This window comes from Parus major, chromosome 5 (genome assembly GCF_001522545.3).
Source record: "Parus major isolate Abel chromosome 5, Parus_major1.1, whole genome shotgun sequence".
NCBI lineage: Eukaryota > Metazoa > Chordata > Aves > Passeriformes > Paridae > Parus > Parus major.
In genome coordinates, this window is record NC_031774.1 from 54874708 (window position 1) to 54900500 (window position 25793).

Consider the following 25793-nt stretch of genomic DNA (forward strand, 5'->3'; position numbering starts at 1 on the left):
GGCTGTACTGGACACAGGAAGCTCCCACTGACACACATTTCACACCTGATACAGAACACAGTAGTTTCTGAATTTCTTCTGTTGTTATCTCTATAGAGGTTCAGAAGTTTAATGCTGTGGCCATTATTTTAGAAAAACAATCTTCAAAAAAAATGCACTAGCTCCAAAAGCAAATCACACTTGCAGACCCTAGGGCTTAAGGAATGCTTTCCTGTACTGTCACATCACCAGCACTCCAATTTATTCCACAGAGCAAAACAAGAAGCACTTTCAACACATGACAAGAACTCAGCACTATCAGAGAACACAGCATTAAAAAGCAACAACAACCTTCCTCCTCTCAAGTTTTGAGCCACAGTTCCTATAAAATGACACAAACACTTCAAAACTCACGTTTCAATGTTTAGAACAGTCTTATGCCACAAAAGTGACATACACGTTCCTTCATTATCAAAAAAAAAAAAAAAAAAAAAGCAGCAGTTACATGGAACTTAAACCAAAACTATATTACCTGGAGTATATTTTAAGCTTGTCTAACAACATTGCAAAGCCAAAATGGCTTAATTCAGATGCTTCTTAGAAGAGACACATTACTAGCACTGAAATTTATAGATATTACTAGAGGGGGAGGAAAGAGAGAGACAGTTGCCTATTTTCTGCCACACTGTACAAGAGGGAAGATAAACCTATTAATACCCAAGTTCATTTCCTTGTGAATAGTCCTATAAAAAGCAAATGTTTTAAAAAACATTAGCCTACTAAGTAAACTATCCTTAAGTACAGGATTGCTCTCAAGAGAAATGACAGGTTTCAATTACCTACAAAAGGCTGCAGGGAGATAAATCTCCACCAGTGAATTCCACAAATGGGATCAGTATCGTACTACTCTGTGCCACAGAGAAACTGTCAAATTTAACAGGGAGAAATTTGGAGATACAGAAGGCCAAAAATTTAATATCCAAGCAAGAAGTTTCACAAGTGTGCAGAACTTCAGAGGGCATTTCTTCTCTTGTTTGATAAAATGAAGGAGAGTTTTGTGCTTCCCTGCCACAAGAGTTCTCTTGCCCACAGCTAGCTAATAAACCAAGAGACAGAGCAGAGACTGGAGAGGAGACAGAGCAAAGGAATCATGAAAGATGCTTTTAACTCCAGAGACACAAACAGGCCAGTTCAAAGCAGCTGAACATGCAAATATTTCTAGTTATTAGTTAAGACAACACAAGTCATGTTAACTCATTTGATTAAGACTAATTTTATTTTTTTTCAACTTCAAAGACAACCTTGAAATTTAAAAGAAAAAGTAACATAGACTGTCCTCAGTGACAGGACAATCTCTCTGTTTACTCAGTCACATACAGACTGAACCAACACCTCCGAGGAATTTTAGAAATGCCTTTTCTAATTTTTCCCTTTTCTGGCTAAGCAAACACAGGAACAGAGTTGGGAAGACCAGCAAAGTTTGACTCACATATTTCAACCCAGTGGAATGCTGTACTCAAAGTTTTAAGTTGTCAGTCATCCTCTGGGAATTATCTCCAGCAGATCCTCTATTTGTAAAGGATCCCATATCTTCTTAGAAACATAACAAATCTCATTAAAGGACACATGGATTCTTCTCTATTAAACTGTCCCTATAAGGATAAAGAGCACATCAAAAGCATCTCCAAGACAGGTACTTTATTCATCATTCCCCAGCAAAACACTAAAATGGCCAAGATTTAAGACAATAAAACATTTCAAACTTCAACTCAAGTAGAAACTAATTAATCAATGTATAACCAAAAGGTTGTCCCATATCAGCTGATGAACTCCACTGGTCTTTTAACAAAGGTAACTGGAGATGATGAAGTACAGGGTCTCATTAGCAAAATGAGATTGAAGAGATTCTCCATGTGCTTAAGGAGAAGCCAGAGTACCAGAAGGATCCCAGCTTCCTCAGAGGTCTCTGAATAAAACTCTAGAGTAATAGGGAAACAGGCAGGGAAATACAGTTTTCTGCTTTTACCCAAATTCTTGGAGTAACTCATGCTGGCTAAAGAGTAAGTTTTCTGCCCCTGAGGTTTTTTGTTTGTTTTCCTTAAGTAAGTTTTTTTCCCAGCTCTTCAAGTCTTTGCTGATTAGCACAGTTACCTGCAAACCCTGAAGATGAAGCTCTGAGAAAAGTGTGCAAGATACTGAGATGCCCTGAAGACTCAGCCAACAGGAAGTCCAGCATCAAGCTTTGGTTTGTGCTGCTAGAACTTACCAGAGCCTGCATCAAAGCAGAGGACCAGGAAAGCCCACACTTACTGACATCCAAGCAAGCCTCAGAAGCACAGAGGTCCAGCAAGCTGAAGTCAAACACAACAGCCCATTAACACCAGGAAAATTCCTGCTGAATTGTGGTGATCAGTAACAGCAATCACAAATGTGAAAGGGCAAACAATCGGGGAAAACAACATTCCTTTAAAAATTGTTTGATGAAGAAGTTAGGAACCAAAGAATTAGCATTCCAGGTCACAATTTTCTGCATTCCTGGCTCTGGAGCATGTTCTGATGAGAGAGAAAGAGTAATGAAAGTCAAGAAACACTTATTCAAGAAACAAATATGTGAGTGTTATGGCTAGGACACATGCACAGTTTAGCAGATGCTGGAGAGGATGGATCCACAAGACAGGAGGAAAGCAAGCTGTGAGTGGCCTCAGTGGGAAGAAGTTTGAACTTGTTAATGTGCAGAAGGGCAGAACAGTTGGATGACTGTTCTGCAATTTGTAGTTCAGTTTTGGCCATGTTAACTCTATGTCAATAAGGAGATACACAAATACAGACAGATTCAGCAGACACCAAAGCCTACAATTCATCACCCTTATCTTCAGAGATGAGTGACTGGGCTTAGTCAATATAGACTTCCTTTCAGTGAGTGAAGAGAAACAGACGCTTCAGAGAATGAGTCATTGACTTCCTTTCGGATTAAATTAATCACACCCGAAATCTGCCTGCCTCTATGCAGAGCCTCTGAAAGGAGAAGAGAAACAGCAGCTCATACAGACATCTAAATTTTGCCACCCATGTCCAGCCATGACATGGGGTGGTGGAGATGGAAGAGTTATGTTCAGGTTGAAGAAGTTTACCAAGGGAAAATGTTGTACTTCAAACATTAACCACCAAACAAAACAAAAGAAATCCACCAAACAAAACAAAACCACCAAACAACAAAAAATCCACCACCCAACAAAACACACCCCCACACAAAAAACATGTAATATCATCCCAAATAAAAAAGAAGATGCCCCCTTATCCTCCTTCAAAGAGAGATGGGGGAAGTTAACACATGCAATGTGAAGATGAAGGAAATGGATGGCAGAAAAATTGCTAATGAGAAAATGATAACAGAGGACTCGTAAGGGACAAAGCAGTATATAGATCAAAGGATAAAACTGAAGCAATGGTCTGGCTAGAAGAAGTCTTTCAAAGCCTTAGTGAGTAAAGAAATTTAGGAAGATATGAGGCAAAACCAGAAAAGGAGGACTTTAAGCAATGATTAGTTTAAAAGACAAGAGAAAACTTGATGTGGTGCTAATAAACACGGAGATGAGAGGATTAGGATTAGCCTTCTATTGCAACAGAAATGAAGGCAAAGAAGGGCAAGATAATGGAAGAGAGCCTAGACTAGAAGTTTCATTACTGAAATCAAAGCCAGGGACAGGAATTGATACAGGAGGAAGAGTCAAAGAAAAGATTGCATCTAACAAAGGAAACAGTCTGGAAGACTTGAAAGCCTATGCACAGCTGCAAACTACAAATTCACTGGGGAGTTACAGACACATTGTGGAACAGCTCATGTGCCTGGAGTAATGAGATGGATGGTTACAGGCTCCACAAGAAGGACAGACCGGGAAGGTGACAGGGATTCATTCCATACAAAGGAACAACCTGAAAGTGTGAAGCTCTGCTGAAAAATGATTGTCAGACCGATAAAGAATAAACAGGTCTGGAAGAGAGGCGAGACCAAAGGAAACAGCCACAAGCACATGCCATAAACCACCTGATCCTGAAGATGAAGCCTTCTTTAGAAAGCAGGAAGACCTCCAGATTCTCATGGTGAACTGCATCCACCCCACAGCTGCACAGGAACCACAGTGGGTCACAGGTAATCCAGTGGAATTCCAGAGCACATCAGGAACAGGACAAGTAGAAGCTGTGATACACCGACTACTATTTGGAAAGGAAGAAGTGGTGGAGGATGTAAAGTCTGATGGCAGGCTTGGTTACAGCAACCTAAGATATACAGATCTTGAAGGGTGTGAGGAAGATGGGTAGCATAATTACAACACTGGACTTCAGAGGGCTTCAGTTGGTTCAGAGAAGACGTAGGCAACTATCCATGGTCAAGAAACACTGCATGGGGCTCCCTTAATCATAATCTGCACACACAAGTTAATTTGATTTGATGGGATACATCTGAGGATGCAAAGGGAAACAGTAAAAAGAGTACTCTCTGCCATCTTTAAAAAGTTGTAGGAATTTGAAAAGGTTCTCTCTAGACTAGAAGGCAGCAAGCATCAGGCTTCTCTTCCAGACGGAGAAGACGCCAAAGGTGAGTCAGGGTCCTCTCAGCCTCTTGGAAGGCTACAAATCTATCTGGAAACCATTTCCAGACACACAAAACCCAAGAAGGTTACCAGGAATTGCCAGCACAGATTCAATGAGGGTAGATCATGCCCAACTGCAACAGCCGGAATGCAGCCAAATAAATTCTAACTACAGCTCTTCCCTCATCCCATTTCATCATCCTCCCTGGCAGGCAAACTGCAGAGATCTGGACTAGGCCAGGGAGCAGCAACTTGGGTGAAAGGCTGGCCTGGTTCAAAGAGTAGTGCTCAGCACTTTCACCACAGACTTATAACTGTGATTGATACTGGGGTCAATACTGTTTAATGCCTTCATTAACAACATGAACAATAGGCCAGGAGGCTTCCTTTGCCAGCCTACAGATGACATCCCATGGATTGGAACAGTGGCCAATATGCTGATGGGCAGAGCGCTATTCAGAGGAATCTTAAGATGTGGCAGAAATGAGCTGACAGAAGCCTCATGAGCCAAATGCAATCTTCTGCACCTGGGACAGAAGAACTGCAGGGCAAAAACACAGGCTGAGGACTGTTTGACTTTTTTGCAGAAAAGGGTCTAGGTTCCTCATGGACAAAAAGCTGAACATAGCTCAGCAGCACCCAATCGCAGTGGTGAAGGTTAACCTCATCCCAGAGCCACATTATTTAGACTGCAGCCAGCAGATCCAGAGAAGTGATTATCATCTCCTGTTGAGCACCTGTGAGACTATATTTAGAGTACTTTGTCCAGCTCAGGACTCCTCTGCAGAAGAGGCATTGGCATATTGGAGCAAGTCCAGCAGAGTCCCTATGATGATTTGGAGACTGCAGCACATGGATAAGGCCAACAGATGAATTTGCTGAGTCTCAAGAAAGATGAGGGAGAATTTTCTCTGGTGCTTTCAGCTTTGCAGTAGGAGGTTATAAAGATGGAGCCAGAGCAGCATCACCAGAGATGTCCAGCAAAAGGGCAAGAGGCAAGAGCCTCTATTTCATCAAAATAATTCTGACTCAACACAAGGGAAAAATTCCTCACAGTGAGGGGTACCCAACCATTGGAGAACAGAGTGTGCAGGGAAACTCTGTCATATCTTTCCTTGGTAATAACTGGAGCTCAGCTGCCCTAGGCCCTCAGCAGCTTAATACAACTTCAAAGCCACTGTTTTTTCAGACTCCAGAGGTCTCTTCCAATCTCAGTTATTCTAGGATTCCACTACTCTCCCTTCCCTTGCTGTTTTAGTTTTGTTAAACAGTGTCCTCTGTTCCTCTCCTTTGGATACTTCTGTTCTTCAAATGTGTAATATAATGTCTTGGTCTAATTCACAATGAATAGTTCTGGGAGGAAGCAGAACCCTCCATAATCACTTGTAACAAACCAGCTATGAAATAGGTGATGACAACAAACATTAAAGAATTAACCAAATAGTGTAAATGTAAACAGCAAAAAATGCATTACAGAACATCTTCAGAAACACTTTCCCATTTAACATTAAAATACCCTTAGCCATGTTTTGGTATTTAAGAGGACTGAGGGAAAACACATATTCATTGAAAGAAATAATTAAAAACGCAGCACAATAATTCAGAAATTGGATTAAGCTAGATGCAGCTGCAACCTTCAAATTTAGTTTAAACCAAATTTGAATACCTGCAACTGAAGCTTTCAAGTTATATCCATACCATTGACCCTCCTTTCCCTCTCCCTTTTCTCTCTGGTCACTGAAGACTATTGAAAGTATCAGAGCTCCAAGTCAAGAACAACTACCTTTTAACAACGACTCTGACAAGGATATAGTGAGAGCAGATTGTCTGCAAGGAAACAAGAATAAACTGGCTATTTAGAGAGATTATGTAATGCAGCACAGAACTGTAAAATGGGATTTAAAGAGACATCTCTCTGCATTTTAGTCCTGGAAGTAAGTGTTGACCAGTACTGTAGAAATTTGAAGAGGCTCAGGAACAGAGAAAGATATCTTGTAAAAGAGTCCCCACTCTGAGCTGGTATTTTATTCATAATTCTTCTTTTTCAGAAGATCAGTAGTATTTAGATATTTTACGATATCCCTTAAAACAAAGTTGAAGCTGAAACACCACATCATCTCATGTGTGAAGGTTTTTACTACAAAAATGATGTCTGTATGTACAGATACAAAGTATTTTGTGGGTCTGAGCTTGTTGAACTTGTGGAGCTTCGTACACTCAATTAGCACAGTACAGCACTCTGAAAATCAAAGTGATTATGAACAAATACAACAGTATTAAGTCTTCCCTGCATAAATATTTTAGCAAGTGTAAACAAGACTCCAGTTTCTGTAAGCAGCCAGTTCCCAAACAAACATACACAAACATCAGCTGCTTCAGCAAAGAAAGGGAGAAAATGAATGGCCATGCCCTACTGCATTATAAATAGGGAGGAAAGGTACAGCAAAGGCATGTGTGGTAAGGGAGACTAGTTCTGTGTAATGGACATTCCTGCACAAACCTGAAAATGAAAATGACAAAATGTTCAAGGTTTGCCGGTGGCTTTTGTTAAGATCATAAATATACATATTTATAAAAACACCCATGCACATCATGATTTTGTAGAAGAGTCCAGAACTGATGAGCAGCTGCTGAGAGATTTTACTTTTGCATTTCTTCGCTTTAGAATGCATGAAAAAAAAAAAGTTATTACCTTATGCATTCTAATGCAAAACTGTTTTTCATCTAATTCTAAATATCCTTTCATTAAAAGCCTCAAAAACCAGCAGCATCATACATTCAGCCGAGCCCAGCTGCTTTGCTGGTAATTAAGAGACAGTGAGTCCAGACCTCCTTCCCACCTCCCCTGGAAAAACAGACTTTACAGTAAGGAGGAATTTGGCCCACACTTCATGAGGAAGGAGTGGGGGAATGGAGGGATAGCAGAGGGAGGTGGTTGTTTTTTAAAACCCAGCCAGTCCCTGCTCCACGGCTGGACTTTTCCCCGCACCACGTCAGGCCCGCAGGTTGCTGGCAAGCAGAGCAGGCGCAGAGCGAGGCCTGCCAGCGCTCTCGGACCACACACAGGCTCTCAGCTGCTCTCCAGCACACTGGGGACTTCCATCCACAGCCCATCCCTGCTTCCCAGGGCCTGGCTCTTCCCTCCAGCAAGAGCCTGTGTGGAGCACCGGCAGTACGGGAGAGATCCGTGCTCTCACAGCACCGAGGGCAGCAGCAGCCCAGGCCTCCCTCATGGGCTGTCCTGCACCAGCATCCCCACGGGAGCGAGTTCCAGCACTTCATCTGCAGAACAGGTAACTTTGGAAATGCCAACATAGTGGCACCAGCAAATAAATAAGTAAGTAGCTCGGCACTTTTTATAACTGTTCATTTTTCATACAGCCAGCTAGCAGTGCACTTCAGTTTCACCCAGTGAACAACTCCATCCCTCTCCTCTAAAATACATACGGTAAGTTCATTTACATTGCTACACTTTCAAGTTTAACCATGATGGATATTTAACATAATTTCACCCCAAAAAAAAAAATTCATGATCATGGGCCCACAGTGACAGGGTGAGATTTTGTAAGCTCATTGCCATAGCTCAATTTGCAATTAAAAACTATGTAAAGCCAGAAGTGTGATTAAAAGCAGCAGACAACCGGCTCATTATACAGAGGCAGAAAAGAAAAGCCTTTCAAACACCAATTGCTCTACCTGAAATATCAGCTGCTGTTGTCATGCCTGGGACTGAGCAAGAACATCACTTAGCTCAATGAAAAGAACTTTCCCAGAGACAGACTGGCAGCATGACAAATGTAGTTTGGCTACAGAAATCAAAGACCAAATACTTGTTCCTTATATAAAGGATAGACAGGAAAAAAAAATAGAAGAAAACCTGCAAAGAGCTTCAGAGAGGTGTAACTAAAAAAGACAAATTATTTTCTTTCAAGACTGTTTGGGAGATAAGTTCATTTAAAGCAACTAAAATTTCTTGTATACAATGCTGATATACTTAAGCCAAGTCACAATCATTGTTTTTGATCAGGGAGGCCCCGCACACAAAAGCTGTGGGGAAGGAAGATGCTCAGACATATTCCCCAACAAACACTCATCCAAGAAAAAAGCTGTGTTTAGATTCTAGAAAAACGCCTACACTGTCTTTACTTGTGATTACCTTTTGGCAGAACCAAAAGGGCTTTTGAAGGATTCAAACACTCCACGAAGCAACAAGACAGATTTCCTTCCATCAGCACTTCACTCTTCTACAATTACAGACAACTGTGAAGTTCTTATGCACAAAAAGCCAATTTATTTTTAAAATGCCTGTTCAAAATTACAGTTTTGATTAAAGCGCCTTAATCCAAAACCAGACTTCATTAAGTTTAGTGGCTTTATCCCACTGCTTATATAGGCTACATGTTAGACAGGAAATTTAAACTTCCTAAGATAGTAACTTCAGACCTGAAAATGACACTAGCTCACCTAAAGTACAAGCTTTACTTTGCCAAACAAACAGGGCTCAATACTCTTAAGTCAAAACAGCTGAAGAAAAGATTCTGCATATAAAACAATCTGTATATACATCAGCTAAGTAATGCTGGGTAGAGTAATCTGACTGTATTTCAATGGCACAGATCAATCTTAACCTGTCTATACCTATGAAGATATAATATCAGATTAATCTTCATATATCTATGGAGGCATAATAGAGGCAAGATTTTTCTGTGTTGAGTTGCAAATGTAAGATTAATTTAGAAAAATACTTTTCTCTAAAATATCTCCCCCAAATGAGCATCTTATCAGTAAAACCCATTTACATCTCTGGTTAATTACATGTCAGCTTCTGAGACTTTGCTATGACAGTCCATCAGCTGTCATCTCCAAGAGTCATGAGACAGGAGTATTAATTAGCCAAAAAATGACAATTCGTGTCCCTTGATATGAGCAACAGCAAACTGGAAGACCATTCTACTCCTGGAATAAAAGCTGGTATTATTCAGCCTCTTTAAAGAGTGTAGAATATGGAGATCTTAATTAAAATGTAAAGCATGTAATGAGAATATTTATTTTAATGTCACCTGTGCGCTAAAACCTTTTTTTCCATTTTACCTCTCTCTATTCAATGATCCCATATTAAGCACATGATTATTTATATGCATTATCTCACACTTGTATTGCTTAAGACTAACAATATTTGAATTATACTTAAAAACAGACATGAATAAAGCATTTCAAGAACCCCGAAAATGGACTAAATAAAAAGCCACCATAGGTTTAACAGATAATAAGAAGGTGCAATGGGTATGTCAACCTTGAAAAAGCCCTTTTAAACCACAGTAATACTGTAAGGTGCCATTACCCTTTGTCAGTCAGCTACATGAACTCATAAATCAGGTGTAGCAGCCAAATGAGAGCACAATGGAAAATCAGCACTAGGCAGACTTGTCCACTGAATAATGAGGGGCCTGCCAAGGTTTTGAGGTCACATTCAAAACTAAAAATTAATTGTATCAACCATATTAATAAAAAGAATTCATATCAGCAAGACTAAAATTTGCTAGTACCATTCTGCAGAGTTTGTGCTCGTGACTCCTTTCCCAGATTGGCGTGGAATCCTCCTCCTAAAGTCGGTGTTTTCCCTGCACCTATTAGAGGAAAAAAAAACAAACACCCGACATGTCAAAGAGAATACATTAATTAAAATATTAAAATAAAACTCATTGTGCCAATATATTCAGTATCTGTATAATCTACAATATGCCAAACTACATTAAGAAGGTCTTAAAGTACTTAAGACATCAAGTACCAATACTACAAATTACTTCTTTCTTGGCATACCATAAGAATTACATGGATCCATAAACCCTCCCAATCTCAGTTCCAAAGAAACTACCGAAATCTCTCAATATCTCTTTTATGCAGAACATGAAAATCAGTATGGTAAAATATTTCTCAAAATAAAGGAGGAAAAAATTGCTTAGTTAGTATTTTTGTCTGAAGAATATTCAATGAAGAATTTGCAGAATTTTAATATGTAATTATTGGCATTATAGAACATAAAACATGTTTAGAATTCAATAATTACTATGTTGGCTACTACAGGCGTAACAGTTATTTTAAAATAACTTCGGTTTGTCATTAGGTAAACACAGCAACACTTAGGCTATAAAAACTGCAAGTCTGGAACTCCTACTTTTACACCCTGAAAGGTTAGAGACTTAAAAGAAGTCTGAGTTGTAAATCAGCATGAACTAGAGGCTGCTTTGGGCATCCATGCCAGTGCAGAGACTGCTGGGAGTCAGTGGAACTACTGCATGCAAACCAATCTTGCAGAACAGGGAATTAAACTACCAAGGACAAAAACAGTCTCCCACTAAAGCAGGAAGGTTTTTTTTAAAAAAATCAGGGTACCTCAAGCAGGATATCTGAATCTATCACCTTAACAGCAAGACCAAAAAGCTAAATTGCACAGGATTGAAAAAAAGCAATTTGTTAGTAATTGGACTTCTACTTCATTCAAGTTGTCTGGTCTTCAGGATAGGGGAAAAAAGCCATCTTGTTGTCAATAATGCCTACAGCTTTTCCTTAAGTTCTTGTGGCTGTTTTCTCCTCTTAGACTAGCTCTTCAGAACAAACTAGAAAGGCTTTGGGATAGACACAGAGAGGGGAATGAAGTGACTCTTTAAAGCAGTTCAGGGAATTTCCTGTACATATCTGAATAAGACACTTCCAGGGCAGGTACAACTTATGAGAAACTGTGACCTAAACTATTCATCTTACCAGACTTTTTAGCTCTAGTCTCCTCTCAGTTGCACTTAATGTACATCCATCCTGAGAAAAAAACCAACAACACCAAAACCCATGGTTTTGGTTTTTGGAGGGCCAGAAAAGCTAATAAGCTAACATCCCTGCAGAACTACTATCAGCCTTCAAAGGTTATTTTTCCATATAACCTTTAAATTATGTTTCTAATGCTATCCACAACAGAAACCAACTCCATTTCATTAAGATACTTTAAAAACAATAACCAGCTCTCATGTAAATGCCCCCACAGATTAAGTACTTCATCCTAATAAGGAGTGAAAAACATTCAATAGTAATGTCCTCCCTGGATACAGAGGTAACTCTCCCAGCTCTGTGTTTGACTGCTAGAGACAGCAATGTCTCCTTGCCATTCTTACAGGTACAGCCTTGTATTTCCACAAACACTTGAAAACAAACCAATGCAGCAAACCAGAGAGAGGCTACCAAGCTAGAAAAGAAGGCATAACATTTTTGGTGTACATTTATAAGAATGGTTTACCTGGCAAAAAACCTATCAATGATGGCAATAGTTTTGCATTCCTTTTCTTCAGTAAACAAATCAAAACAGAAATTTTGCCTCCCATTTTCCTTTTTTTTTTGGTTGTTTTAAGGTTTGCCTTACCACAGGCTTCCTCATTAGTCTGATTTGCAGCAGGAGAGCCCATCAGTACATAGGAGCATCAGTACACGGGAGGAGGACACCAACTACAAGGCAGGAGCAAGCAGGCTGGAGGCAGAAGGCTCCCCAGCACTTTTGTCAAAGCCATGGTTGCCCCCTCCTGAACACAAAGGCTCCACTTCCCAGTCTCCTCTATCCTTGAACATACCAAAATACTGAACTGCTTTGGACTGTCATTGGCAAAACAGCACTTTTAAATGTTTCCCTGTTACTACTAAAAAGCTTGCACAAAACAATCTTATATTGGTGATAAACAATACTAATAACTAAATAATTAAACTTACTCAGGAGTGAAAAACCACAATAATATAAACAAAATGAAATTAAGTTGAGACTTTAGTGATTTTGTTCTTTAAGACTCTTTTTCATTAGACATCAAGTTATAACATCATACATAAAAGAAATTTGTTTCCAAGCTACAGAGACTGCAGCAGATACCAGCAGAGCTATATGAAAGACAGATTCTGCTATCAGAATTGATGTACCCATTTTTCAGCAAGTTAACTGGAAAGGCTGAACATCTCTACTTAGTATTTGTCTTTGAAAACTGGCAGAAAACTAGTTTGTTGAGCACTTACACTCTCAGAACTGCAAACTAATGTTGCCATTGACTATGTAGTCTCACCCTCAGCTTTAATCTTACAAGCAAAATGCAAACCAAATTCATTAACATAACTGTTCAGCTGGGTAATAAAAAGATAAACTCTTAAAAAAAGAAAACTGAAATCATCAAATTCATTTAAAGACAAAAATCCCTACAAAGCTAGCAATTTAAAAAGTACAAAGGAAAGGAACAGCAATTGCCAGGCACAACCAAATTAACATCCCAGCTTAACTGCAATTTTTACATTTCTTGACCTTTTCCATTCTTCCCCCACAACTTCAAAAGTGAATTAAGCAGGCTTTTGGTTTTTCACATTCAGCTTTCAAGACATACAAAAATATATCCGAGAAGTATTTGGTGTCTTCAAGTATTGCCTGCCAAATCTTCCACATTAACACTACCACTTCCCTAAGGCAGCTCCAGTGCACTCCTCCATGAGGTGCTGAAGGTACACTGCCATCAGCTCATGCCATCTGCTGAGGAGAGCCAGCCGTGTCCTGAGGGGCAGCAGGCACAGCATCGCCAGCCGGGTGAGGAGAGGACTGTCCCGCTCTGCCCTGCACTGAGACAGCCTCACCTCCAGTCCTGGGGGCAGCTTTGGCACAACAATATTAAAAAGACATAAAGCCATTAGAGTGTGCAAAGCAGGGCCATGAAGAGAGTGAAGAGCCCAGAGGTGAAGCCGTATGAGCAGCAGCTGAGGGTGCTTGGTCTGCTCAGCCTGGAGGAGACTGAGGAGAGACCTCACTGCAGCTGCAACTTCCTCCTGGGGGAAGAGGAGGGGCACACACCGAGATGTTCTCCCTGGTGATCCATCACAGGACCTGAGGGAATGCCATAAAGGTGTATCAGGAGAGCTTTAGGTTGGCTTCTAGGAAAAAGTTTTTCACCCAGACGATGGTTGAGAACTGGAATAGGCTCCCTAGGGAAGTGGTCACAGCAGCAAGACTGGCAGAATTCAAGAGGCATTTGGACAATGTTCTCAGACATTTGCTGTGTCCTGTGCTGAGCCAGGAGTGGGACTTTCATGATCCTTGTGGGTCCTCTTCCAACACAGGATATTCTATGACTATGATTACTTTTAGAAACTCACCCAGATTTGCAGCTAGCTTTACATAACTGAATCTTCCTTTTCCCTTCAAGTTTGCTTTGGACATTTACATGAAATTTTGGACAACAGAAGGTGTGGAGAGATGTGTTAGGCAGCTCAGAAATACAGCTACTCCAGTTTTTGTGTGGTCTTCTCGGTAGGCTACACTGCTTTAACACAACAGAACTGAGGATACAGGGGATCATGTCTGGAAACATGATGATAGATACTCAGTGAAAGCTCACACAAGTCCAGACCCAAACTATAACCCTTCATCATTTGAGTGCTAAACTACTTGTCAGAGATGCATTAACATCTGGACTCTACAGTCTTAAAGGCCTTTTTCAACTAAACAATTATATGATTCTACCGTGACTATCCCTCCATCAGCCAAAAGCAGCCACCCCCAGTCTGCTGCTCACAGCACAAGCAACTCAGCAGTTTCTGTTTTGCTCCACCAACTCCCTAACAAACAGTCACATCACCCTGCTTCTCTACAAAAATGCTCCTCAAGCTGTAAAAGGTGCAAGTAAAGCTTGAAGTTTCTGGTAATCTTGAACAACAACAAAAAACGACAGGTAACAGGAACAGCACTTATTAAATCACTCCACACAGTGGAAGCAAAGAGCAGCTCCTTGGGCATTTGCAGCTTAAAGGGCAACTTTTCTGTCAAATAGTGACATGATGAGTTTCAGACTCAACACCTGGAGGAGAAACAGATTCAGCCCCAGCATTACAGATTTTGTTTCCCCTATATAAATGTGCAAGTGAAGACAGGGAATGAGGCTGCTTGTGGCCTGAAATGAAGTGCACCTGATATCTGATAGGACCAATCCTAGCAAAATCCTTCCCTGTAAAATTAAACCCAAAAGACACCAGTCCTTTCTTCAGGACAAAGTAGGGGCAAACCTTCTATTTCAAATACATGTATTTACAGAGCCAGCATAAAATCTGGTAAAGTTTGGTAAAGAATGCAGACTGCATCACACCAATGGCTTCATAATAGGGGAAGACAAGATAATGTAACATAAAAAAAAAAGCTTCCTACTGAAGTTAGACCATAAAAGTAAAAAAGAGGTTAAGTAAATCTCCCACGACAATTCATACCTTTAGAATATAGATACAAACTGTATACAAAACTATACAATTCATACCATAGCAAAATTATGTGATTGGAGTTCAAGTTTGCAACTGAAACAAATCTTTCCCCACCCATTTTTCCAGGGAAATGAACAGGTCTGCAGGCACCAGAGTCTGCTGAAACATAAACTACCATAGACAAACTTTAAATCTATTCCATAATAGCTTATTTTCCTAACCACAAGCTGTAGAGATAAATATAGTTGCATCCACCACAACCCAGCTTAGGTCTGAAATCAGTCTGCATCCAAGTTACGTGCACTATTCTGCACAGCTGACAGCACCACCCTCTGTTGTTCCACTCCAAAGGACAGTATGGAAAAGACTCAATGCCAGAAAAAGCTTCATATTAACTTTGGTGCACGATTGCCACCTGGAGGATTTAGGGAGAGAAGCAAAATTGATTCATCTCACTAAAACATATAGCAGATGATTATTTTAGATGGAAGTTCCCCCTCTTCCTTCCCAACATAGCATGATTATGAACTAGTTTCGTAATGAGAAAATCTGGCACAGAGTAAAACAGGTAAATACTCTTTAGGATTTCCATCAAAGGGTCTGCAAACCCAGCATACTTCCTTTCTCTGTATTGCAATTTGACATCATGACCACTTTGCATAACTTAATATCAACCATGTTATTTATTATTATGGTTATTATTAACCATTTAGTCATCTCTAAAAAGCTGAGCCACAAGTATGAGGAAACTTGCTGGTATTAATATTATTTTAATTTTTCAGTACCCTGTGTTTTCATTTAAAGTTTAGCATGTGTATTACTGGCAGAGCCCACTTCAGGACTATTTGAGAATGCACTGTAAGAAACATTTAATGCCAGGACTTGGTCTTTCAATATCTTACATAGAAGCCAATTAACAACTACCAATTAAAAACAAAACTCTTCCTCCTTTCACCTCTTTAATTTTCAAAAATACACAAGAATCCTTTATTGTACATAGGAACCAATTGGACTAAAGCAAAGAATCTGATACAAGAACAGAGTTCATCCCCTTTTGCAATTGTATCGCTACCAATCACTGTGACAGTAATTGTCCATCTTAAAAAACTCAAGAGGACAAAAAAGTACAGAAGATGAATGACTAGTAAGCTCAGCTTAAACTGTAAGTTTTTTCCTCCATGTAGTCCATCCCTCTCTTCTTTCCAGCTTTCTGACCATAACTTTTCATTTCCACAATCCCCAAAAGACAAGTACTTAGATCAAGGCAAACTCTTGTCAAGTTCTGCATGTGAGGTCAATGTAGCTCACACGCCTCAATGTAAAAACAAAGATTTTATGGATAAAATAGTATAGAAAATACTTCAAGAAGCTTCCACAGGTATACCCTAAAACACTGGGCATACCACAGCTTCAATGAAGAGCTGAAGATACATTAAATCATGGGACACTGCAGAGTGAGAGTACACATTCAGCATTTCTGGCAGTGCTAATGGGTCTCTGTAGTAACTTCATTATAATTTACTTGCAAAAAAAAACTTGTTATAGTAGAAATAAGCTCTTCTTCGATGTTCTAAAATTTGAAGCAGGCTACTCATAAATGTTGTGGAACCTCCTACACCAAAAACTTTAACAAGCACTTGTTGGTGTGTTAAGGAATACTGGTTCATAACTTTCCTTTCCCCTTATGAGCAAAAGCAAGAATATAACCTCCCACCAGCCTGAAATTAGTGCACTGAAAACTCATGTACATTTGGAGCTGCAGAGTCTTAATGCATGTTTGCTGTACCAGAGCCAGAGATTCTGACTCAGTGCTGAAGAAGAACTGATGCTGTCAGTGCCCACTGCAGAATCCTGTTTCTGTGACTGTGCCTGTGTATTTGTCACTGCCCTAAAACCTCCAGGATTAGTCACTAAGTAAAAGTAAGTAAAAATACAAATAATTCTCATTTAATTTTTTACTTGAGATGTGACCCTGAATCCTATAGCAGGGCAGGGACAGGCAGAGCTGAGGGTACTGGGCACCTCTATGGGTCCAGGGATGGGCTGAGGCCAGACAGGACAGGAGCCTACAGGGTCCATGGGTGGGCAGGGCAAGGCAGTGAGGAGCTGCAGACCAGCCCTGCTGTGCAGTCCCTGGGGCAGGGGCTGACATCCCTGAGGATTGGGATGGGGTCCTGGGCCATGGACAGCCTTGGGGGAACCCCAGAGAAAAGCTGGTCTGGGACAACAAGAACCAGCAGTACCTGGCTTGTGACAAAGAAGCTTATCAGATCTGTTTTTCTCAATGTACTACCAAGCATTTAAAGTGAATTTCTGAAACAAAAGAAGCAGAGTCTCCCCAGACAGTTTGCTTGAGGATCACAAGCTCAGTACACCTTGCAGCATCATTTCCTTGTGCTGTATTTCTCAGTTACATCGTCCAGCTTGCTGCTGTGCTGCCTGCACATCAACCTTCCCATGTGGGACTTTTCTTCTCCTTTGATTAGTGCCAGAAGTCCCAGACTTCACCCTTCTCAGCTTCTTTAAACAAAAACTGAAGAGGGATCTGGGCTGTCAGGTTTGCTCCAAGCACAACTTTCTCTTACTGTCTTCAGCTTCAGTTTTTCCCCTGTCAGCTTCAAAGAAAGTATTTGTGAAAACAGTTCCTCCCAACAACTCCCACCCAGACACACTGACAGAGCAATCAGAGAACTCCTAACCTTCAGACATGGCACACAACTCTTAACTTGCCTTTCTACAAAAGCAGCAGACATCCAACCAGTGCAAACTGGCAAAGGGCTCAGTGTAACTCCATCTTCCAGGATGCAATCATAGCATAAAGGAGAGGGAGAAATGTAGCTCACTCTCAGACCCTGTACTGCTGTACTTCCTGCTAGGGTGTGTTCACATGTAGCAACCTATAGGCAGAACTGTTAAGAACTTGGGTATGAAGAAAAAAAAAAAGCAAGACACATTCATTCCAATTAGCAGGATTCAAAAGATCTCTAAATTTGTTAAGAAGTCAGAGCAAACAATCTTTTTGGCCAGTCTGAACTGGTTATCAATTATAAAGTGAATAGTTATTGTTCAAAACTAGACTCAGCTAGGAAAAGTACATGCCTCACTTTCTGTGCAATCAGCAGAGTTCCTTGGAGCTAAAGTGGGCAGGTTAACCCTTCTCCACTAATAACCTGACTTATCTAAGGTCAAATTAGTCAGGTTCTTGAACCCATTATCAAGGCAGGGTCTTCACAAGCTTCAAGACAGTAATATAGCTAGGGTGAAGTGGTGAGGCTGAATTCTTTCCTGACTGTGACCACTCACAACAGAATTAAGAATTACAACTAACTAGACCAGTAAGGGGCATATCAAAGCTTTCAGAGGACTTTCCTCTCAAAAGAATACAAAACAGTACACAGCAGCCCCTTCTAGAGCATGAAGGGGTTATTCCCCTGCTAGTGAAATAATTTACAGATCACAACCCAGGAAGTGACAGGTACCTTACAGGAAGAGCTGACCTGCCAGTCTTTCAGACAGCATTTAAAGGAAAGGTGGGATTAGCTCTGTAAAGCTCAAAGAACATGCTCTTCCTGTGAAAACTCAAAAGAACAGCTGTGCCAAATCAGACTGAAAGCCTAGTCCAGTATCCTACCTCTGAATGAGAAAGTCCATTAATATACATGCCTACAAGGGTAACACAAAACACAGGAGGAAAGCTTGTTGTGATAGTTCTCTCATATAATCTCCCAATGTCTAGAGATCTGTGGCTCAAGGATTTCCTGAACCAGAAACAATTCATTTCTTTAATGGCCATGACACCTTTTTATTCTGTCTGCCCAATCACTTTAAACTCATGTAATCTTTTAACATCCACAACTTCAGATTCACACAAGGGGGTTTCTGTAAAAACCAAAACCAACCAAACAAAACCTCCTAATGCCTCTGAACCTCCTCCCCACTACCTGTGCAATCAGCTAGATGCAAGATTTCATAGCACTCCCTAAATTTTGCATTATGTGACCCTTAGCAGCCGCTGTTGTGTTATTTTACTGCATTTACAGATCTCTACTATGGCACCATTCAATCATCTCCTTTCCAGTCTGAAGAGGCTGAGTCTATTCAGTGATTCTGAGAAGCTCTTCAGGAAGCTCTTCTCTTAATCACTCCATCATCCTCTCTGTGGCTTTTCTAGTTCTATTAGAGGTTTTCCTGAGGAGGGGGAAGGAAAGAGAAACCCACCAGAACTGCACACAGCACTTCAGTTGGAGGTAACACTGTGGATATGTAACAGTGTACAGAAATGCTGTACATGCTCTTTTAACTTCTAACATTCCTCTCCCCACTCAGGTGTTTTTGTACCATGAATGAACATTGAGCAATTTTATTTTTTTTTTTATAAAGCCACCCATTACAACCTAGGGATCTCCTTCCATTATTACCTTAGCTAGTCTGGATGTAGAAGAAACCATCCCACATTTGGAAGAAAGGAACAATTTACTAACTCACAACAACTTTTGATCCCATCTGATATCCTACCACTCATCCACTAAAAGCAACAGGTCCTTCTACAGTCTTTACTACCCCAAATAATTTAGTATTGCCCACAAAGCTCATTAACTCACCAGTCACCTGTTTTCCATATCATCAGTCCAGATTCTATGAAATTTCACTGGCACCTCCTTCTGTACTCTCCAGACTATATTTGTTATCATTTGAAGAGCTACTCTGCTCAGTAAAGACTTCCTCACCAATGACAGTTCAGATTCTATAAAAGATTTTCATGAAGGAACTTGCTGACCTTCCTTTGAAAATCCAACTTTCTGCTTTGTCCACTTACCAAAAAAGCGTCTGGTGAAAGACCTTGCTGACCTTACCTTGAAAATCCAACCATCTGCTTCACCCACTTACCAACTTCCTTAGAAAGCTCCAAAGGATCTTCAAGGCAAGCCACTTTGCCAAAAAGTACTGTTACCCTGTATTTACTTGTTCAGAACACATATTTTATCCTTCACTACTTGGCTCAACCTGTGCATGTAGATGTGGCACTCAGGAACATGGTTCAGTAATGGACTTGGCAGTGCTGGGTTAACAGCTGAACTTGATAATCTTAAAAGTTCTCCTACAACATAAATGATTCTGTGATTCTTCCCTTTTGTCCAACACACTTAACTAGCCTGTATTTTCCCAAGACTTCATGGAGAGCAAAGCAAAACCCCTCACTCATGGCCAAGCCCACGCTTTCTCAGCACACGAAAAGCTCAGTTGCAAAAACATCAAAACAATGGAAAGGAACAGACTCACACAGCTGCACTGGAGAACACCAGCTACATCAAATTTCTTTGTAAAAGACATCAGTGTTGAGGCTTCCTACACCAGGCACACAAGTAGCTCAATGTAAATATTGCCAGAGAAAACTTAACTGTGATCTCACACCTTCCTCCAACCGAGAGAATAAAAGAAGGGATTTCTGATGTTTTATAGGGATTCTACATGACTTAGCAAGGACTTGGCCACTTTGTGTTAATATAGAGAAGTGCAGGATTCACTTCTTCAGTAAACAGATGCAAAATTCTGAAATCTTAACTTGTAGCTTGGAAAAATAAAAGGTTTTTAGAAAAGAAAAATCAGTGTCTCAGTGCTTGCCACTCCCTTTTGCTTTTTTATCATGAAGGTGAAAATAAATTATTAATAAATGCATCTGTATTCAACATGTAATAACACACAAATAGAAGCTGCTGTGGATCTTGAAAAGATTTGAGGAATATTGTTGTACAACCAGTAGCTCTGAACTCCATAAACACCAAAAGCCCCATTCAATTCCCAGCCCTGCACTCAAGAACCTGACATCCCTCATCCTTTGCATACCTTAGACAAGGTTCTCCAAGACACCCAGCCCTACTAAACATGAGCCAGGGACACAAAAACAGCACCCCAGGCACCTCTGACACTGCAAATGTTCCACACTCTGAATTCATCAGACTACAGTCCAAGGAGCCTCAGACCAAGGCATTTCATTCAGTTTTGATGGAAATTTACTAATAGAATCAGAAGTCACTGAAAGGCATACCTTACCAGAAAATGCTGCTTTCAGCAACTACATCGTTTCTGACATATACAAAAAAAATATACATTCCTTTGAAAATTCTCCACCCTTTGGAGAGATACAAAGTCCTTCTTACAAAATAAATTACTTTTCTCCCCATTCCAGAGGATTTTAATCAGTCATAAACACATTAATAGACAAGCACACATGATGAAGACACTGCTATTGCAGCACAAATACATCTTTTCAGATTAGCTTGCATCACTCAATTTATGCTGAGGAAAAAAAAAATTATTCACAACAGAAGCACCTGCTTTGGAACATAAAGAATCATACCAACATAAGTCACCCATATCCTACTTTCCTTAAAATATTTCTGGTGTGAAACAGGGCCTGCACTCAGAATCACAGAATGATTTGGATTGGAAGGGACTTTAAACATTATCTAGTTCCAATCCCCCTACCATGGACAGGGACACTTTCCACCAGACCAGGCTGCTCTAAACCCCACCCAACCTGGCCTTGAACACCTCCAGGGATGGGGCATCTGCAGCTTCTCCAGACAACTTATTCCAGGGCCTCACCCTCACTCATCTCTGCAGCAACTTAACAAACCTACACAGAGCATTGTTTTTAAAGTTCTCTTCTGTCATTTCCACAAACACTTTCCCCAAGTGCACACATCAGTGGACATGGGGACTTGCTAGAAGATCACAGTAAGAACACACAGTGAAGCCCCTGCAACCACACCTTGTGCCAGCCAGACAAAGCCACCATAAGCACGTTAGAATGTGCTGCAATCACATTTTCATTTTTACACAGTTACCACCTTTAGGGTGCCTATCTGTCATTGTGGGTACCAGGCTTTGTTCTTTCAGGGTAACATATAACAAGTAGCTAATTAGCTATACAAGAGCAAAGAATTAATGTATTATTCAGGAAAAAAAGAATAGCCATGAGCAGCATCTCAGGACTTACACAAAAAAAAAAAAAAAAAAAAAAAAAAAAAAAAAGGCTATACTACCTTAAAGAAATTTTGTAAAGTACTGTGCAATTCAGTACCCAGAAGGGTAAAACAGCCTCGGTATGGTGCATTTCTGTCTTTTCCTTTTGATTTTTTTTAAGGATAAAGGCATCCCAAAATGCGCTTTAGCTTGCATGCCATCTGTCCTGCATAATTTTGGGTGGGAGAGAAAAAGCAGAACAAGCCCTTAAAAATGTAGTCTCCACATCACAACAGGAAAAAGTGAAGGATACAAGAGCTGCTCATAAGCTATAAAAAAAGTAATGGCAGCACCCTGAGTTGGAAGACAGGAATGGCATCAGACAACTCCTAGCCTACAGTAAACTCCCAAACTCCAATTTGCAGTGCTGCATTCTCCACCACAGAAAGAATTCCTCTTTCTTCCCCACAGCTATACAATCCATCAGAGCCGCTTGTTTCACCACTAAGCTCTTTCCCATGCTTTTGCTTATGTTTCTTTCTCCTTATATACATTCCCCATAGAGATTTTCCATCTCTTCCCTTTCAAATACTACTTCCTCCCCACATCCATTTTCCTTCTCACCCCTTCTAAACACTGTGTCTTCTTGACATCGTCTTTTTCCATGTTTTATCCTCCAGAGTATTCACACAATCACCCCAACCCAACTACTGACAGGAGACTCTTGACCCTTTACATCCAGCCTGTTTCTCCTCCTTGTGCCCCTACACGTTCCCTCTATCCATTAAACACCCAACCCAACCTTTCCCGTCCTCCATCCCAAATGATTTCATCTACCTCCCCACTTCCTGTGCACATAGCCCTTCAGCAGAGCCCCAAATCTTCTCACACACCTGCCCCAGTCCCTCACACATTTACTCCATCACACTCAGAGCATCTCTCTCATCCTGCACAGCTCTTATTCATCTTTCACTTCTGTCTCACCTTGCACAGCCCTCCTTCTCCCCATGCACTGCCTCTCCCATTTCCACTCTGCAGCACTAGTTCCCACGTGCACCATCCATATCCCTTCTTTGCACAGCCTGGTTTCCCACAGTCTGTCCCTCACACCCCTCTGCACAGCACCCTTTTCCCTATACATTGTCCTTATCTCCCAGCACAGTGTCCTTATCTCCCCTATACATTGTCCTCTCTCTCCCATGCAGCATCCCCATAACCCCACCCTCTGGCACAGCATCTCCCCGTCCCTTTCCCCACACTGCCCACTGCTCCCTCACTCCCATGCCCTGTCCCTAAATTCACAGAATCACACAGTTAGGTTGGAAAAGACTTGTAAGGTCCCTGAATCCCACCTGTGACTGAACACTGTCAACCATCCCATGGCACCGAGTGCCATAGCCCACCTTTCCTTGAACACCTCCAGGAACAGGGACTCCACCACTGCCCTGACCTGTCCATTCCAATGTCTAATCACCCTTTCCATGAGGAAATTCTTTCTAATGTCCAACTAAACCTGCTCCGGTGCAGCAGGAGCCTATGTGCCCTCCTGCTGTCACCTGTTCCCTGGGAGCAGAGCCCGACCCCCACCTGGCTCCACCCTCCTGGCAGGGAGTTGTAGAGCGGTAAGGTCTCCCCCGAGCCTCCTTTGCTCCAGGCTAAACAACCGCACCTTGAGCTCCAGAGCCTTCCCCAGCTCCGCTGCCCTTCTCTGGATGTGCTCCAGCCCCTCAATGTCCTTCCCGAACTGAGGGAAGCTGGGCACGGCACTCCAAGTGTGGTCTCACCAGTGCCCAGTACAGGGGGCAGACCAGTTCTCTGGCCCTGCTGGCCACACTATTCCTGAGAGAGGCCAGGATGCCGCTGGTCTTCTTACCCACCTGGGAACGCCTTGGGCTCATGTTCCGCGGCTGTCGATCAGCACCCCCAGGTCCTTTTCCGCTGGGTCGCTCATCCCTGTGCTCTGTTCCTGATCCCACACCTCTCTCAGCCCCTTCACCCTGTCCATGTCCACGCCTTTCCCTCGGGGAAAGGTGTCCGCATCCTTTCCCTTCTGCCCTGTGCCCCATCCCCGCAACACCCTCTCTTGGTACACCGCCCGCTATTCCCCACACCCCGTTCGCTCCCCGTGCCCCCGGGCCCCCTCTCCGCACATCGCCCCTGCCCCGCCCTGCCCCGGCCCGGCCTCACTCACCGTCCAGCGACACGAACTGCCCCACGGCCGAGGAGCCGCCGCCGCTGTTCTCCACGAACTGCACCTCGGACACGATGATGTTGTCCTCCAGCACCGACCCGCAGCCCGTGCACACCGCGTCCCCGCGAGCCGCGTCCACCTCGATCTCCGCGCACCCGCAGGCGCCGCACACCCGCCCGCCCGGCATCCTGCCCGCTGCACCGGGACGGGCCCGGCCGCCGCCCCCGCCGCTCGGCACTGCCCGGCACAGCGCGGCCCGGGCCCGCCGCAGGCCTCGCTCGCTCTCCGGCACCGGCACGGGGAGGAGCGCGGCCGCCGCCGCCGCCGCCGCGCCCCGCCCGCTCTCGCGAGGCTTCGCCCGCCGCTCCCGCCCGCCCGGAGCGCTCCTCCCTCAGCGCCCGCCCGGCCCCGCATCGCCGGGGCAGCCATCGGCTTCTCTGGGGCTGCTGTTCGCTCCCCGCACCTGCTTCCAGCCGTCTGACACGGGCACGGATGCCTTCCGCCACGCCAGGTTGCTCAGAGCCCCATCCAGCCTGGCCCTGAACATTCCCAGGGATGCGGCATCCACATCTTTTCAGGGCAACCTGTGCCAGGACCTCAGCACCCCCTGGGCATCAGTCAAATTCATCAATCAAATTCATCAATCAAATTCATTACTCAGATCTATTTAATCGTTCTGTAGTGCTGAGATGAAAGTTGTTGAGGCCTAATGAATTTATTTCATTACACCACTTTGAGCCCTGCCTGACAAAGGCAGCATCAAGTCGAAGTCTGGTGCTTTGAAGCTCTTGTTTATTATTGTAGAATTACAGAATGGTTTGGGTTGGAAGGGACCTTAGAGATCATCCTGTTCCTATCCCTCTGTCTTGGACAAGGACACTTTCCACTATCCCAGGTTGCTCAAAGCCCTGTCCAGCCTGGCCTTGAACACTGCCAGGGATGGGGCAGCCACAGCTGCTCTGGGCAACCTGTGCCAGAGCCTCACCTTGGCCACAGTAAAGATTTTTTGCTAGTATTTAATCTAAACTTGCTGTGTCTCACTTTGATTCCATTCCTCCTTGTCCTGTCACTACATGCCCTTGTAAATAGTCTCTCTTCATCTTTCTTGTAGGTTCCTTTCAGGTACTGTAAGGCTACAATTAGGTCACCCCAAAGCCTTCTCTTTTCCAGGCAGAACAATCCCCATTGTCCCAGGCTTTCCACACAGGAGAGGTCCTCCATGCCTCTGATCATCTTGGTAGCCTCCTCTGGACTTGCTCCAAGGGGTCGATGTCCTCAATGATTCATAGAATCACTTAATCAAAGAACTTAGTTTGCATCCAAGTCATTGCTCACTTTAGCACTCAACCCACATGTAGCAAATCAGCACCATAACACAGATGGGAAGGAAGCTGAGCAGAATAGATTCTGTAGCTGGATGTTTGTATAGACTTCCATCTGTCAGCTTTTGAAATGCACAATTAATTCAGAAGCATAAATTTTCACCTTATAAAACTCAATACTGTCAGTGTCTGTCTTCCACCAGAAGTCTCATGCTGCCAGGTATCAGGTGTAGACCTCCATGAACTGACCAGGTACATGGTACAAAATGACTTGTTCATTTAGAGGCACACTGGGGTATGCACTAAAGCAATATCTTTCCATCCAGAAAGCTGAGCGTCTTACAGGCCTCAAATTATATCATTTGCCTAAAAATCTTAAGGTTCTGTGCTTTTGAAAAGAAAAATAGCAATATCATAATGGAGATTGCACCACTATGTACACAGTTTGTCTTCTTTCTTTTTATTCTATTCACAGAGGTGAATTTG

The 25793-nt window shown here is 42.3% G+C and overlaps 1 protein-coding gene across 1 annotated transcript in view; it reads right to left on the reverse strand.

Moving 5' to 3' along the window:
- The window catches only part of BRF1 (BRF1 RNA polymerase III transcription initiation factor subunit), a 172263-nt gene extending 148046 nt beyond the window's left edge, over positions 1-24217 (reverse strand). The window contains exons 1-2 of the mRNA XM_015630574.3: positions 23986-24217; positions 10118-10198 (exon numbers count right to left, since the gene is read on the reverse strand). Of these exons, the coding sequence (XP_015486060.1) occupies positions 10118-10198; positions 23986-24172 (268 nt within the window). The 5' untranslated portion in view covers positions 24173-24217. The remainder of the gene's footprint in view (positions 1-10117; positions 10199-23985) is intronic.
- Between the last annotated feature and the right edge of the window lie 1576 nt (positions 24218-25793).